We start from the raw sequence: 12,928 nt of genomic DNA, 5'->3' as shown, positions 1-12,928 counted from the left end.
TTGAACCATGTTCATGCTTTGAATGAGGCTCCAACGTAACATGAAAGCTGGCACAAGCTTGCTTTTTTTAAAAATTGGAATAAAACCTTGAACGCATGCATCTCCAGTAATAATTCATATTTGAAATGTTCTCAGAAATTGTGCCTGCCTCAGTAGGGGATCCAGCCATCCTTTAATCAAAGGATGTGATGGGTTTTCTCGCCAGCACAGCCAGCCATCCTCTGGGAACTGCAGGAGGTTTCATGTGAATGCAATGATTTAAATACATGTGACTCGTTTGCTGATAAAGGTGGGGATTAATGATGACAATGGGCATAAAGCAGCAAAGCATTCAGTTTCTTTTCATTATTGAAACTCAAAGCAGATTATACATCAATAAAGTACAAAAGAGTTCCCTGCGAAAGAAAGCTTTAAGATACAGATAATTATTTTAAAGCTATGTTTCAAAGTGTCAGTAGAGACCAACACATTCTCCTCAAGTCAAAAGTTTCTGAGTGCATGACCCATTCCAGAGAATGAAGCATGAGAAATCTAATTTGATGATTGATGGAGCGCTATGCTTTCAAACATGCCAAGTTCTAGGTAATGTTAAACTGAACTATGGTTATCCTTTGAAGTGGACATTGAATATCTTACGACTTCTATTTCAAGTAAGAGCAGGAAAGTTATGCTAACATTGATTTTCCAATCAACATCACTATCACAGCTTATCTGCTTGTTATTGCACTCCTGTTTAATGTCACCCATCCATGTCCTCCAAAGATGCTGCCTGACCCATTGAGTTACTCCAGCATTTTGTTTTTTTTGTTCATGGAGCTTGATGTACACAAATTGACTCCTGTGTTTCATCCACTACAAAAGTAATATTACTTCAGAAAGCATTCATTGATGACCTGAAAGATATTATGTAAGCGCAAGTCTTTGTAGAAATAACATTCACAAACAGGACTGCCCAGGCAGGCCCGTTGTGTCTGCCTGCTCTTGCCTCTCTGAAGTCATCTCCAAATACCTTGGTTCCATCCTATCCCCTCCTTGTCCCTCCCGACCTACATTTGAGACTGGCACTTGCATGGATGCAGATATGCCTGCATTTTGAAGGTTACATCGATCAGTCCTTGTTCCAAACATACACTGGCACCATCCCCCAACTCTTTCCCTGCTACATCAATAACTGCATCCTGCACCCATGCAGAACTCATTGATTTAATTAACTTTACCACTAACTTTACCACTAACCCACCTCAAATTCACTTGGATTTTCTCTGACACCTCCCTCCCTTTTCTCCATCTCTCTGTCGCCATCACAGGGACAGTCTTTCAATTGCTGTCTACTACAAACCTACCGACTTCCACAGTTATGTGGACTATACATCTTCCCATCATACCTCTGGCAAAGATGCTATCTCCCACTCTCAATTCTCCGTCTCCAAAGGGAAAGCTCGGGCATCTGAAATGTCCTCGTTCTTTAGTAAATGTGTTTTACCCCCTGCTACCATAGATGGAGCCGTCACCTGTGTCTCCTTTGTGTCCCACAGTTCTGCTTTCACTTCCCCTCCGTTTCGCTGAAGACTTGCACAAAGACTGCCAAGGTCTGCTGGATTCCCCAGTTTCTATCTATTTTAATACCTCTTCCCATTCCCATACTGACCTTTCTGGCCTGTGTCTCCCCCATTGCCGGAGTGAGGCCACAAAACAAACTGGAGGAACAGCACCTCATATTCCACTTTTGTAGCTTGCAATCCGACAGAATGTACATTGAATTCTCCAATTTTAGATAACTACATAACCCATCCCCTCTTCCTTCTTCCCTATATATAACCCGTTTCCTTCCTGCCTTTCTTCCCCCCTTCCCTGTGCCCCATTTGGACTCGCACCTACTTCTCCTCTTCCCCCTCCCCTTTCAACTACATTCCTTCCTCTAGCTTCAGAATTCTCAATTCTTTAATCCTTTGGTCTCACAACCTCTGTCTTTTCATCACTGGCCTCTGTCCGACCATCTTCCTATCAAATAACCCCCTCACCTGTGCTCACCTATTACCTGCCAGGCTTCGTCCTCCCCATCCTCTCTTACTGCTTTCTTTCCTCCATCCCTTACAATCAATATGAAGAAAGGTCCCGACCCAAAATGTCACTGTTCCATGTTCGTCTGAGAGGCTGCCTGACCTGCTGAGTTACACCAGCACTTTGTGCCTTCAAGTGCAAGTCTTTCTTGTTTTCACCCGTGACTGTAAATTTCACTAATACATCTTCAGCTTCATTCACATGGAAGGATCATCTGAGGGAATTATCAGAGGGCATAATAAATGTGACCTCAGCAGGTCATCACCTTGGGGTGGGAGTTGGGTGGGGGGAGGGGGGGGGGGCTGGAGGGAGGATACGTTAGAATAAAAGAAAAGCTGGGCAAAATCTTTAAACATCCACCCTCGATTGTCAGTCTCCTTCACGGGCAGGAAACATTCCTAGCAGCACTGATTCTTTTACATGCAATACTCTGAAAAACATAACATGGATAAAGTAGTGTTTGATGGTGGGCACAAATTACATCTGAGAGAATCAGCCTCTGGTTGAACACAACTCTGCACATGCAATGGAACTATTTGTGCGGAGGGAATTACAACCGGCAGCTGGTATCTTTGCAGCTGTTCAGCATTAGCAATGAAGAACTACCACCCCCACCAGCATTACTGTTTGCAGCATTACGTGAACCTTAACTTTGTGTGGTTGGAGACTAACTATAGTATTGAACGTGTAGTGCTGGAGGCCACGAGTACAGCTCCTAAACTAAAACTACATGCAAAAATATGAATGGTATCACAAATAAACCAGAAACTAGCACAAAAACATGGAAGGATTAAAGAGTCGACAGCACATTCTTACATTATTTAATAACATCTAAATTCCCAAGGCTTTCGTATTGCTGACTTAGAGACAAATTCGGCACATAAATTAAAGAAAGACTGGCTTCCATTTCCATAGAGCTTCTCTGGATATCTCAAAGCTCTTTTTCGAGCAAATGCAGTTACTTTGGAAGTGCAGATAGTAAGGTTTTGATTAATATTGATTATGAATTGATATTGGCCTGGACACAGGAAACGACTATCTTTTATTCTCAAAATATTCCCGCAAGATCTTTTATGTCCACCTGAGGGAGGAGACAAGGCCTCAGTTTAATGTGTCTAACACTGCAGAATATCCCATGTACTGTACCAGAATACCAGCCCAGACTTTGTGCTCAAGTCTGTGGAGTGGGATTTGAACCCACAATATCTTGTCCCAGAGAGAGTGCTACTACTGAGCCACTGGCTCTGAAAAAGTTCACCAGACTATATGTATTAGATCTGTCTCTTTTTTTTCCCTACTTTTGTAGGTCATCATGAACAACCTAAATCCAATGTGGAAAACATTCAAAGTCTCTGTAAATTCTCTCTGCAGTGGGGATCATGATCGGAAACTAAAGGTATGCTTATCAAACAGCACTCCCTGACATTTTAGATTGAGCTGATAAGATTGAGACACAGCTGCATTTCTGATATAATGGTTTTATTTTAAACTTCAATGCAGCAGTTGTATGAGATGACATGTGCAAGAATCCAGCTTTTGAGATCTGAGTTCACAGTGTCGCTGTTTTCAGAAATGTTGGCGACAGCTCACCTTATTGGCTCACCTTATTGGCTCACCTTATTGGCTCACCTTATTGGCTCACCTTATTGGCTCACCTTATTGGCTCACCTTATTGGCTCACCTTATTGGTAGTAGCTTTCTTCCATTTGCTTTGTTCCACTTTCTGTTGACAGAAGCAGGGGAAATTCCAGTCAACCAAACACATTCAGTCCATACCAGACCTAACCACACTATGGGAGTGCAGGGACTATGGCGGTTCAAGGTTACCATCTGCTCTCACTGCACCTGGCTGTAGGCATGGACTGGCCTGGTCCTCCAGGAGAAAACATCGATAACTTGAAAGATGATGGCCTAGTAATTCACAAGCAAGGCACTTTTTTGTTTTCCAGTGTGAATCAATGATTTCCAGATTGGAATGATTTACAAGCTGAATCTTGTCACTCCAGAAAGTCAAACAGATATTCCTGCTTGTGAATCAGGCTCGTGCTGACAACATATTTCACATCAGAAATACATGGAGTGGTGTTTAGTTGAGTTTAGTTACGGTGCGGAAACTGGCCCTGTAGCCAACAATGAACAAGTAAGTGCATCTGATAACCTGCCTGTTTCAGTGTCAGCCGTGGCTCGGTGTGATCACCTGTTCCTTGGAGTAAGAAAGTTGTGTGTTCGTGTCCCACTCCAGACAATTTAGTAGAAATGTTTTGGCTGACACTCCAGAGCAGACGGAGTGATTGCTGCACTGTGAAGGTGATGTTTTTTGGATGAAAGATGAAGCCAACACTCTCACTCGCCTTGCAGAATGGGGAGGGGGTGTTATTCCTCGTATGCTAGCCAATATTTATTCTTGTGTTACCATTGCTAAAATCTGTAGGAACATGATATGTGCAAATTACTAACGACAATACACCAGCAATAACGGTATAAATTACTTCTTTGACTCTAAAGCTGTTTAGGATGTTGCAAACAAGCTATAGAAATGGGAGTCTTTATTTTTGAGACAGCATCAAAATGACTTTCCCTATCAGTGCCTCAAGTAAAATATTCATGGTGTTGTTTACAATTTTTTTTGAGACTTTTTAAAAACTTTCAAAATGGTAACTTTTCCCTTATTCAGGGTCAAGGTATTTTATGTCATAACAAGGAAATGCAAATGTTGGTTTATACCAAAGATAGACACAAAATGCAGAAGAGCACACAACAAAAAAGCTTTCACTGTATCTCGGTACACGTAACAATGAACTAAACTAAAATAAAATGAAACTAAACTAAACTAACTCAGGGGTTGGGCAATATCTCTGGAGAAAATGGATTAGTGATGTTTCGGGCCAGGTCCCTTCTTCAGTCTGAGGAAGGATGCCGACCCAAAATGTCACCTATCCATTTTTTTCGGTGATGCTGCCTGACCCTCTGATTTATTCCAACATTTTGTGATGATTTTCGAGGTATTTTATTATGTGTTGGTTTGACAGCGTGCTGTTTCATTATCTTCATGGTTAAAATAAGCGGAATGAAGGGATTATATAATAATACAATCCAGAAGCGGGATATTTGGCCCTTCATGCTTCAGTCTTGATTTTGAACTCCTTTATCCAATCTCCCTTTTTAGCTTTCTGCAGTAAGGGAGTCAACCTCAACTTCTTTCTATGCAGTTCATGTTTCAAATTATCTTTGTTAATCTTCTCCACAATCTCTTCAAGACCTTGATATTCTTCCTAAAGATGTAGTGGTCAGAACTTCTACTATCCTCCAGATGCCACACACTGTTTTATACAGATTTAGCAGACTTCGTTTTGTTTCTTACCTTGTCATGTAAGCTGAGGCTGCCAATTCCTAAAGGAAAGGTTTTGCCTTTGGAAAATTTATCATGCCATGTTAATCAGTCATCTGTTCCTTTCTGCATTACCAGCTGACCTTAATCAGTCAAGATTTACTGCTTCTTGATATTCCTCAAAAGCAAAACAATGCCAAAGTCTTGCTTTGTAGTTCTTCCACAGCTGTATAATTTTGAGAGTGAGTCCTCTCCCTAACCCAGTCCCCCACCTTTTAATCATTTGCAGTCTGTGGACATAGCCAATGACCATTACATAAGCATGAGTTTAGCAGCAGTCAAACATAAAGTTAGTTTCCCAAATCTCTAAAAAATAAAACTAAAGATCACCTATTCCTTTTTTAACAGCCTTCTCACCTGGTCTGACTGCACTCATAAGCTCCTGGATGTGAACCTGCAGGTCCCTTTGAGCCCAATTCTGTCTCCGCCTCCACCACAAAATGCTAAGTTAATCATTAGCCTTTGCCAGACTCATAATCATAACTTTCTTCTGAGCACCATTTTCTCTCTTCCTTTAATTTGTTATTGTATCCCTCTGAGCTGAAGATAAATCAATTGTTTTCCTCTAAAGACCAATAAATATATTGATACAGTCAACTGCTTCCTTCACCTGGTGGTTGCTCACTGACAGATGATTATGCACTGGTGTACCACACAATATTACTCTGCCCATTCTGAATAATCTGGTTAATATATGAACAAAAGATAAAGGGTTACGTGTTTTGCAAATATAACCCTTTATTACACCTTATAACGTTTTCAATTTGGAAAAATGTCTCAACGAACTCCGTGAAACTCTTATCAACAAGAATTTGACACAAAGTCACAAAAAGAAGAGAATGGTATAGATGAGCTAAAGCCTGAACATGTCAAGCAGCTGGGTTGTACGTGTTGGTTTTGAAGAGAGAGAGAGTGGTTTCAATTGGGAATTCCAATGCTTTAGGCACTAGCAGCTGCTAGTGAAGGAGTGATTAACTTTGAGCATGATCAAGAGACCAGCTTTGGACGGCTACAGTTCTCGAGAAGATTAGAGATGAGGTGGGAACAGTTGTTGCGAGAAAAGTCAGGGGGGGATTTAAAAATGAGAATGGGACATTTCAAATGGAAAAACTCAAGTGTGGGGCTTGTTACAAGTCAAGAACAAGAACAAGAACAGCAGAGTTTTAGATGATGTCCAGATTTTTTGTGTCATAATATATTCACTCTCTATTCAACGATGCCATAAAGTGGGAGAGGCAAATTTCAGGTTTAAAAAAAAGCATGGAATTAGAGAGGATTGGCAAAGAAAAACGCAGAACATCTACCCATCCAAGAGATTAAAATTTGAGGAAATAAATCTGGGCCCAATGCCCTATTTTATGAGAGGTGATGTGTTTCCCAACCAAACACATGCCCACGTTTCATTTGGGATGTCTGTAAAATGGAAAAAGTTAAAAAATAAACTGCAAGCCTTTCAGCAATAACGTCAAAAAATGGACATTTGACCTTTGACATTGCAAAAGTCAACTGAATTCCAGATGCAATTCACAATGTATCAAAATGCTTCCTTTTCTCCTTTGAGAAAAAGTTCTGGCTTAGAAGTTCCTTCACACAACTCCAAAACATAAGGAGCTGTGCAGTTGAAAATTGGCTTAAATCCTCAGGTATCTATCCTTTCCGCTTAGGGACTGTGAAGTAATGAGTTCTGTGGCAGTGTTGTTCATTTCCTCTACAAATATCTCCTTTCACTGTCCACGTTCCTATCAAGCTCTGTATGGTGATTCCATCAGATAACTATCGGTTTATGCCAAAGGTTCTTAGTTGTGAGTTTGCTAAATCCTTCTCTCTGGTAACAATGTGAGATTTTTTCTGTCTATGAAAGCCATGGTGTTAAATTTAAGTCAACATGAATTTAGGACCACATCCATCACTGAGACTGTTTATTACTACCTCTGTAACTTTTCCCACTTGTACTCTAGTGTCAGTATAGCTGCTGCTGTAAACATATAACATATAACAACTACAGCATGGAAACAGGCCTGTCCGGCCCTACCAGTCCACGCCGACCATTCTCCCTGACCTAGTCTCATCTACCTGCACTCAGACCATAACCCTCCAATCCCCTCCTATCCATATACCTATCCAATTTACTCTTAAATAATAAAATCGAGCCAGCCTCCACCACTTCCACCGGAAGCCCATTCCATACAGCCACAACCCTCTGAGTAAAGAAGTTCCCCCTCATGTTACCCCTAAACCTTTGTCCCTCAATTCTGAAGCTATGTCCCCTTGTTGGAATCTTCCCCACTCTCAAAGGGAAAAGCCTACCCACGTCAACTCTGTCCGTCCCTCTCAAAATTTTAAAAACCTCTATCAAGTCCCCCCTCAACCTTCTACGCTCCAAAGAATAAAGACCCAACCTGTTCAACCTCTCTCTGTAGCCTAAGTGCTGAAACCCAGGCAACATTCTAGTAAATCTCCTCTGTACCCTCTCCATTTTGTCGACATCCTTCCTATAATTTGGCGACCAGAACTGCACACCATACTCCAGATTTGGCCTCACCAATGCCCTGTACAATTTCAACATTACATCCCAACTTCTATACTCGATGCTCTGATTTATAAAGGCAAGCATACCAAACGCCTTCTTCACCACCCTATCCACATGAGATTCCACCTTCAGGGAACAATGCACAGTTATTCCCAGATCCCTCTGTTCCACTGCATTCCTCAATTCCCTACCATTTACCCTGTACGTCCTATTTTAATTTGTCCTACCAAAATGCAGCACCTCACACTTATCAGCATTAAACTCCATCTGCCATCTTTCAGCCCACCCTTCCAAAAGGCCCAAGTCTCTCTGTAGACTTTGAAAATCTACCTCACTATCAACTACTCCACCTATCTTAGTATCATCTGCATATTTACTAATCCAATTTGCCACACCATCATCCAGATCATTAATGTAAATGACAAACAACAGTGGACCCAACACAGATCCTTGGGGCACTCCACTAGACACTGGCCTCCAACCTGACATACAATTGTCAACCGTTACCCTCTGGTATCTCCCATTCAGCCATTGTTGAATCCATCTTGCAACCTCACTATTAATACCCAACGATTTAACCTTCTTAATCAACCTTCCATGTGGAACCTTGTCAAATGCCTTACTGAAGTCCATATAGACAACATCCACAGCCTTGCCCTTATCAATTTCCCTGGTAACCTCTTCAAAAAATTCAAGAAGATTAGTCAAACATGACCTTCCAGGCACAAATCCATGTTGACTGTTTCTAATCAGGCCTTGATTATCCAAATAATTATATATATTGTCCCTAAGTATCTTTTCCATTAATTTTCCCACCACAGACGTCAAACTAATAGGTCTATAATTGCTAGGTTTACTTTTAGAACCTTTTTTAAACAAAGGCACAACATGCGCAATGCGCCAATCTTCCGGCACCATCCCTGTTTCTAATGACGTTTGAAATATTTCCGTCATAGCCCCTGCTATTTCTGCACTAACTTCCCTCAATGTCCTAGGGAATATCCTATCAGGACCTGGAGACTTATCCACTTTTATATTCTTCAAAAGTGTCCGTACCTCCTCTTCTTTAATCCTCCTAATTTCCATCACTACTCTACTTGTTTCGCTTACCTCACATAATTCAATATCCTTCTCCTCGGTAAATACCGAAGAAAAGAAATTGTTTAATATCTCCCCCATTTCTTCCGGCTCAGCACATAGCTGTCCACTCTGACTCTCTAATGGACCAATTTTATCCCTCACTATCCTTTTGCTATTGACATATCTGTAGAACCCCTTGGGGTTTACTTTTACATTACTTGCCAAAGCAGCCTCATATCTTTTTTTCGCTTTTCTAATTTCCTTTTTAAGATTCCTTTTACATTCTTTATATTCCTCAAGAACCTCATTTACTCCCTGCCGCTTATATTTATTGTATATCTCCCTCTTTTTCCGAACCAAGTGTCCAATTTCCCTGGAAAACCATGGCTCTTTCAAATTATTATTCTTTCCTTTCCACCGAACAGGGACATAAAGACTCTGTACTCTCAAAATGTCACCTTTAAATATCCTCCATTTCTCTATTATATCCTTTTCATAAAACAACAATTTCCATTTCACTCCTTTTAAATCCTTTCTCATCTCCTCAAAATTAGCCTTTCTCCAATCCAAAATCTCAACCCTTGGTCCAGATTTGACCTTCTCCATAATGATATTGAAACTAATGGCATTATGATCACTAGACCCAAAGTGCTCCTCAACACATACCTCCGTCACCTGACCCATCTCATTTCCTAACAGGAGGTCCAACACTGCCCCTTCTCTGGTAGGCACCTCTACGTATTGCTGCAAAAAACTATCCTGCACACATTTTACAAACTCCAAACCATCCAGCCCTTTAACAGAATGTGATTCCCAGTCTATATACGGAAAATTGAAATCACCCACAATCACCACTCTGTGCTTACTACTAATATCTGCTATCTCCTTACATATTTGCTCTTCCAATTCTCGTTCCCTATTTGGCGGTCTATAATACACCCCTATAAGTGTTGCTAAACCTTTCTCATTTCTGAGTTCCACCCAAACAGCCTCCTTAATCGAGCCTTCTAGTCTGTCCTGCCAAAGCACTGCTGTGATATCCTCCCTGACAAGCAATGCAACACCCCCACCTCTTGCCCCTCCGATTCTATCACATCTGAAACAATGAAATCCTGGAATATTTAATTGCCAATCGCAACCCTCCTGCAACCATGTTTCACTGATCGCCACAACATCATACTTCCAGATGTCAATCCAGGCTCTAAGCTCATCCACCTTTCTTACAATGCTCCTAGCATTAAAATATACACATTTAAGGGACCCATCATTTCTTATTCTCAGTTTATTTCTTTTCCCTTCTTTCTCTCCTACATATTGGGTCTGAGTGTTTCCCTTTTCTGCCTCCTGCCTCACACACTGCCTATTAGCTATCTGTGTTTGAGTCCCTCCCCCCAACCGTACTAGTTTAAAGTCTCCGCAGTTATTTTAGCAAATCTCCCCGCCAGGATATTGGTTCCCCTCGGGTTCAGATGCAACCCGTCCTTTTTGTACAGGTCATACTTCCCCCAGAAGAGGTCCCAATGATCCAGAAACTTGAAACCCTGCTCCCTGCACCAGTTCCTCAGCCACGTATTTATCCTCCACCTCACTCCATTTCTATTCTCACTATCGCGTGGCACAGGCAGTAAGCCTGAGATTATTACTTTGGAAGTCCTTTTTTTTAACTCTCTTCCTAGCCCCCTGAATTCTCCTTTCAGGACCTCTTCCCTTATCCTACCTATATTGTTGGTACCTATATGTACCACGACCTCTGGCTCCTCTCCCTCCCCTTTCAGGATATCCTGGACACGCTCAGACACATCCCGGACACCGGCACCAGGGAGGCAAACCACCATCCGGGTCTCCCGACTGCGTCCACAGAAACGCCTATCTGACCCCCTCACTATAGAGTCCTCTATTACTACTGCTCTCCTCTTCCTTTCCCTACCCTTCTGAGCAACAGGGCCGGACTCCTTGCCAGAGGCCCGGGCACCGTCGTTGCCCCCAGGTAGGCTGTCCCCCCCAACAGTACTTAAACAGGAGTACTTATTTCCAAGGGGTACAGCCACCGGGGTACTCCCTAGTCCCTGCCTCTGTTCCTTGCCCCCCCTAACAGTGACCCACTTGTCTACCTCCCGTGGTCTAGGAGTGACCACCTCCCTGTAACTCCTATCTATAACCTCCTCACTCTCCCTGATCAGACGGAGGTCATCAATCTGCCGCTCCAGGTTCCTAATACGGTCCCTTAGGAGCCCCATCTCGTCACACCTGGCGCAGATGTGGATGTCTGGAAGACTATCAGACTCCCAGATTCCCCACATCTGACACCCAGAACAAAAAACTGCCCTGGCAGTCATACTCTCCAAACAAAGCCCCGCGCTCGGTTACTAAACCTACCGCCCGGCCGCTACTCCAACCGCTGCAACCGCCCACCCAAAAGAACTGAGTGATCTCCTGGGAGAGGCGAAAAACCGGATAAAAAACCCAGGCCAATTTGGGAAAAAATCCGGGAAATTCCTCTCCGACCCCAAGCTAGGCGATCGAAACTAGTCCGGGAGATCACACAGGTCTTACTCCTTACTATCCCCACACAATCCCCACACAATCCCCACACACTACTTCCCAAGCAACACAGCTAGGTGCTGCTTGCTACTGCTGCTTGCTGCTGCTGCTGCTGCTACTGCTGATTGCTGCTGCTGCTACTGCTGATTGCTGCTGCTGCTGCTGCTACTGCTGATTGCTGCTGCTGCAATCTGTACTTTCATAGAAACAGTCTGAAGATGGGTCCCGACCCGAAACACCTATCCCTTTTCTCCAGAGATGCTGCCTGGCCCGCTGAGTTACGCCAGCACTTTGTTGCTTCGTGTCTCGATTATTACAAACTAACTGGCTTACTTTGCACTCATAAACTTGAGTCATAGGGAAACAAGCCCTTCAGTCCATGGCAACCAAGATCCCTCATCTAAGCTAGTCCCATATTCCCATGTTTGGCCTATATCTCTCCAAATCTTTCCTAATCAAGTACATGTCCAAATGTCTTTTAAATGTTGTTGTTGTACCTGCCTCAACTACCTCCTCTGCCAGCTCGCTCCATGTATCCACCACCCTCTATTTGAAAATGTTGCTCTTCAGGTTCCTATTACATACTTCCCCTCTCCCATAAATCTATGGCATCTAGTTTTTGATTCCCCTATCTTTGGAAAAAGATTCTGTGCATTCACCCTATCTACTCCTCATGTTTTTGTACACCTCTACCAGATCACCCCTCAGCCTCCTGTACTCCAAAGAATAAATTCCTAGCCTGCCCAATTTCTCCCTATAGCTCAGGCCCGCAAGTCATGGCAACATCCTCTTAGATCTTCTCTGCACCCTTTCCAGTTTAATGACATCCTTCCGAAAGCAAGTTGACCAAAACTGATCACAATACTCCAAGTGCATCATAATTTCCTAATTTCTATACTCAGTATCTTGATTAATGAAAGCCAATGTGCTAAAGGCTTTCTTCATCACCCTATCTCCCTGCGACGCCACTTTCAGGGAAATATGTTTTAGTATTCCTAGATCCCTCTGCTCTACAACTTTTCTCCAGAGCCCTGGCATTCACTGTGAAGATTGTGTTCTGGTTTTGACTTCCAAAAAGGTTCTAACTGTCTACCCTATCTATGCCTCTCAAAATATCAGTCCTCCCCTCAGCCACCAGCGCTCCAGAGAAAACAATACAAGTTTGTTCAACCTCTTCTTGTAGGTAATTCCCTCTAATCTAGGCAGCATTCTGGTACACCTCTTCTGCACCCTCTCCAAAGCCTCCACACTCTTCCTGTAATGGGGTGTTCAGTTCGAGTGTCTTAGAAAAGATTATGCAGCGTTTCTGAATTTTTGCATGTTTTACA

The 12,928-nt window shown here is 42.6% G+C and overlaps 1 protein-coding gene across 4 annotated transcripts in view; it reads left to right on the top strand.

Annotated features, from left to right (window-relative positions):
• cpne4b (copine IVb) overlaps positions 1–12,928 on the top strand; it is a 286,135-nt gene that overhangs the window by 215,355 nt on the left and 57,852 nt on the right. For all 4 annotated transcript variants that reach the window (XM_078419814.1, XM_078419805.1, XM_078419823.1 and 1 more), the window contains exon 7: positions 3,368–3,457. In XM_078419814.1, the coding sequence (XP_078275940.1) occupies positions 3,368–3,457 (90 nt within the window). The remainder of the gene's footprint in view (positions 1–3,367; positions 3,458–12,928) is intronic.

The sequence above is a fragment of the Rhinoraja longicauda genome, chromosome 2 (assembly GCF_053455715.1).
Source record: "Rhinoraja longicauda isolate Sanriku21f chromosome 2, sRhiLon1.1, whole genome shotgun sequence".
NCBI lineage: Eukaryota > Metazoa > Chordata > Chondrichthyes > Rajiformes > Arhynchobatidae > Rhinoraja > Rhinoraja longicauda.
Note: the sequence above shows the minus strand (reverse complement) of the source record. Positions and strands in the feature narration are given on the sequence as shown.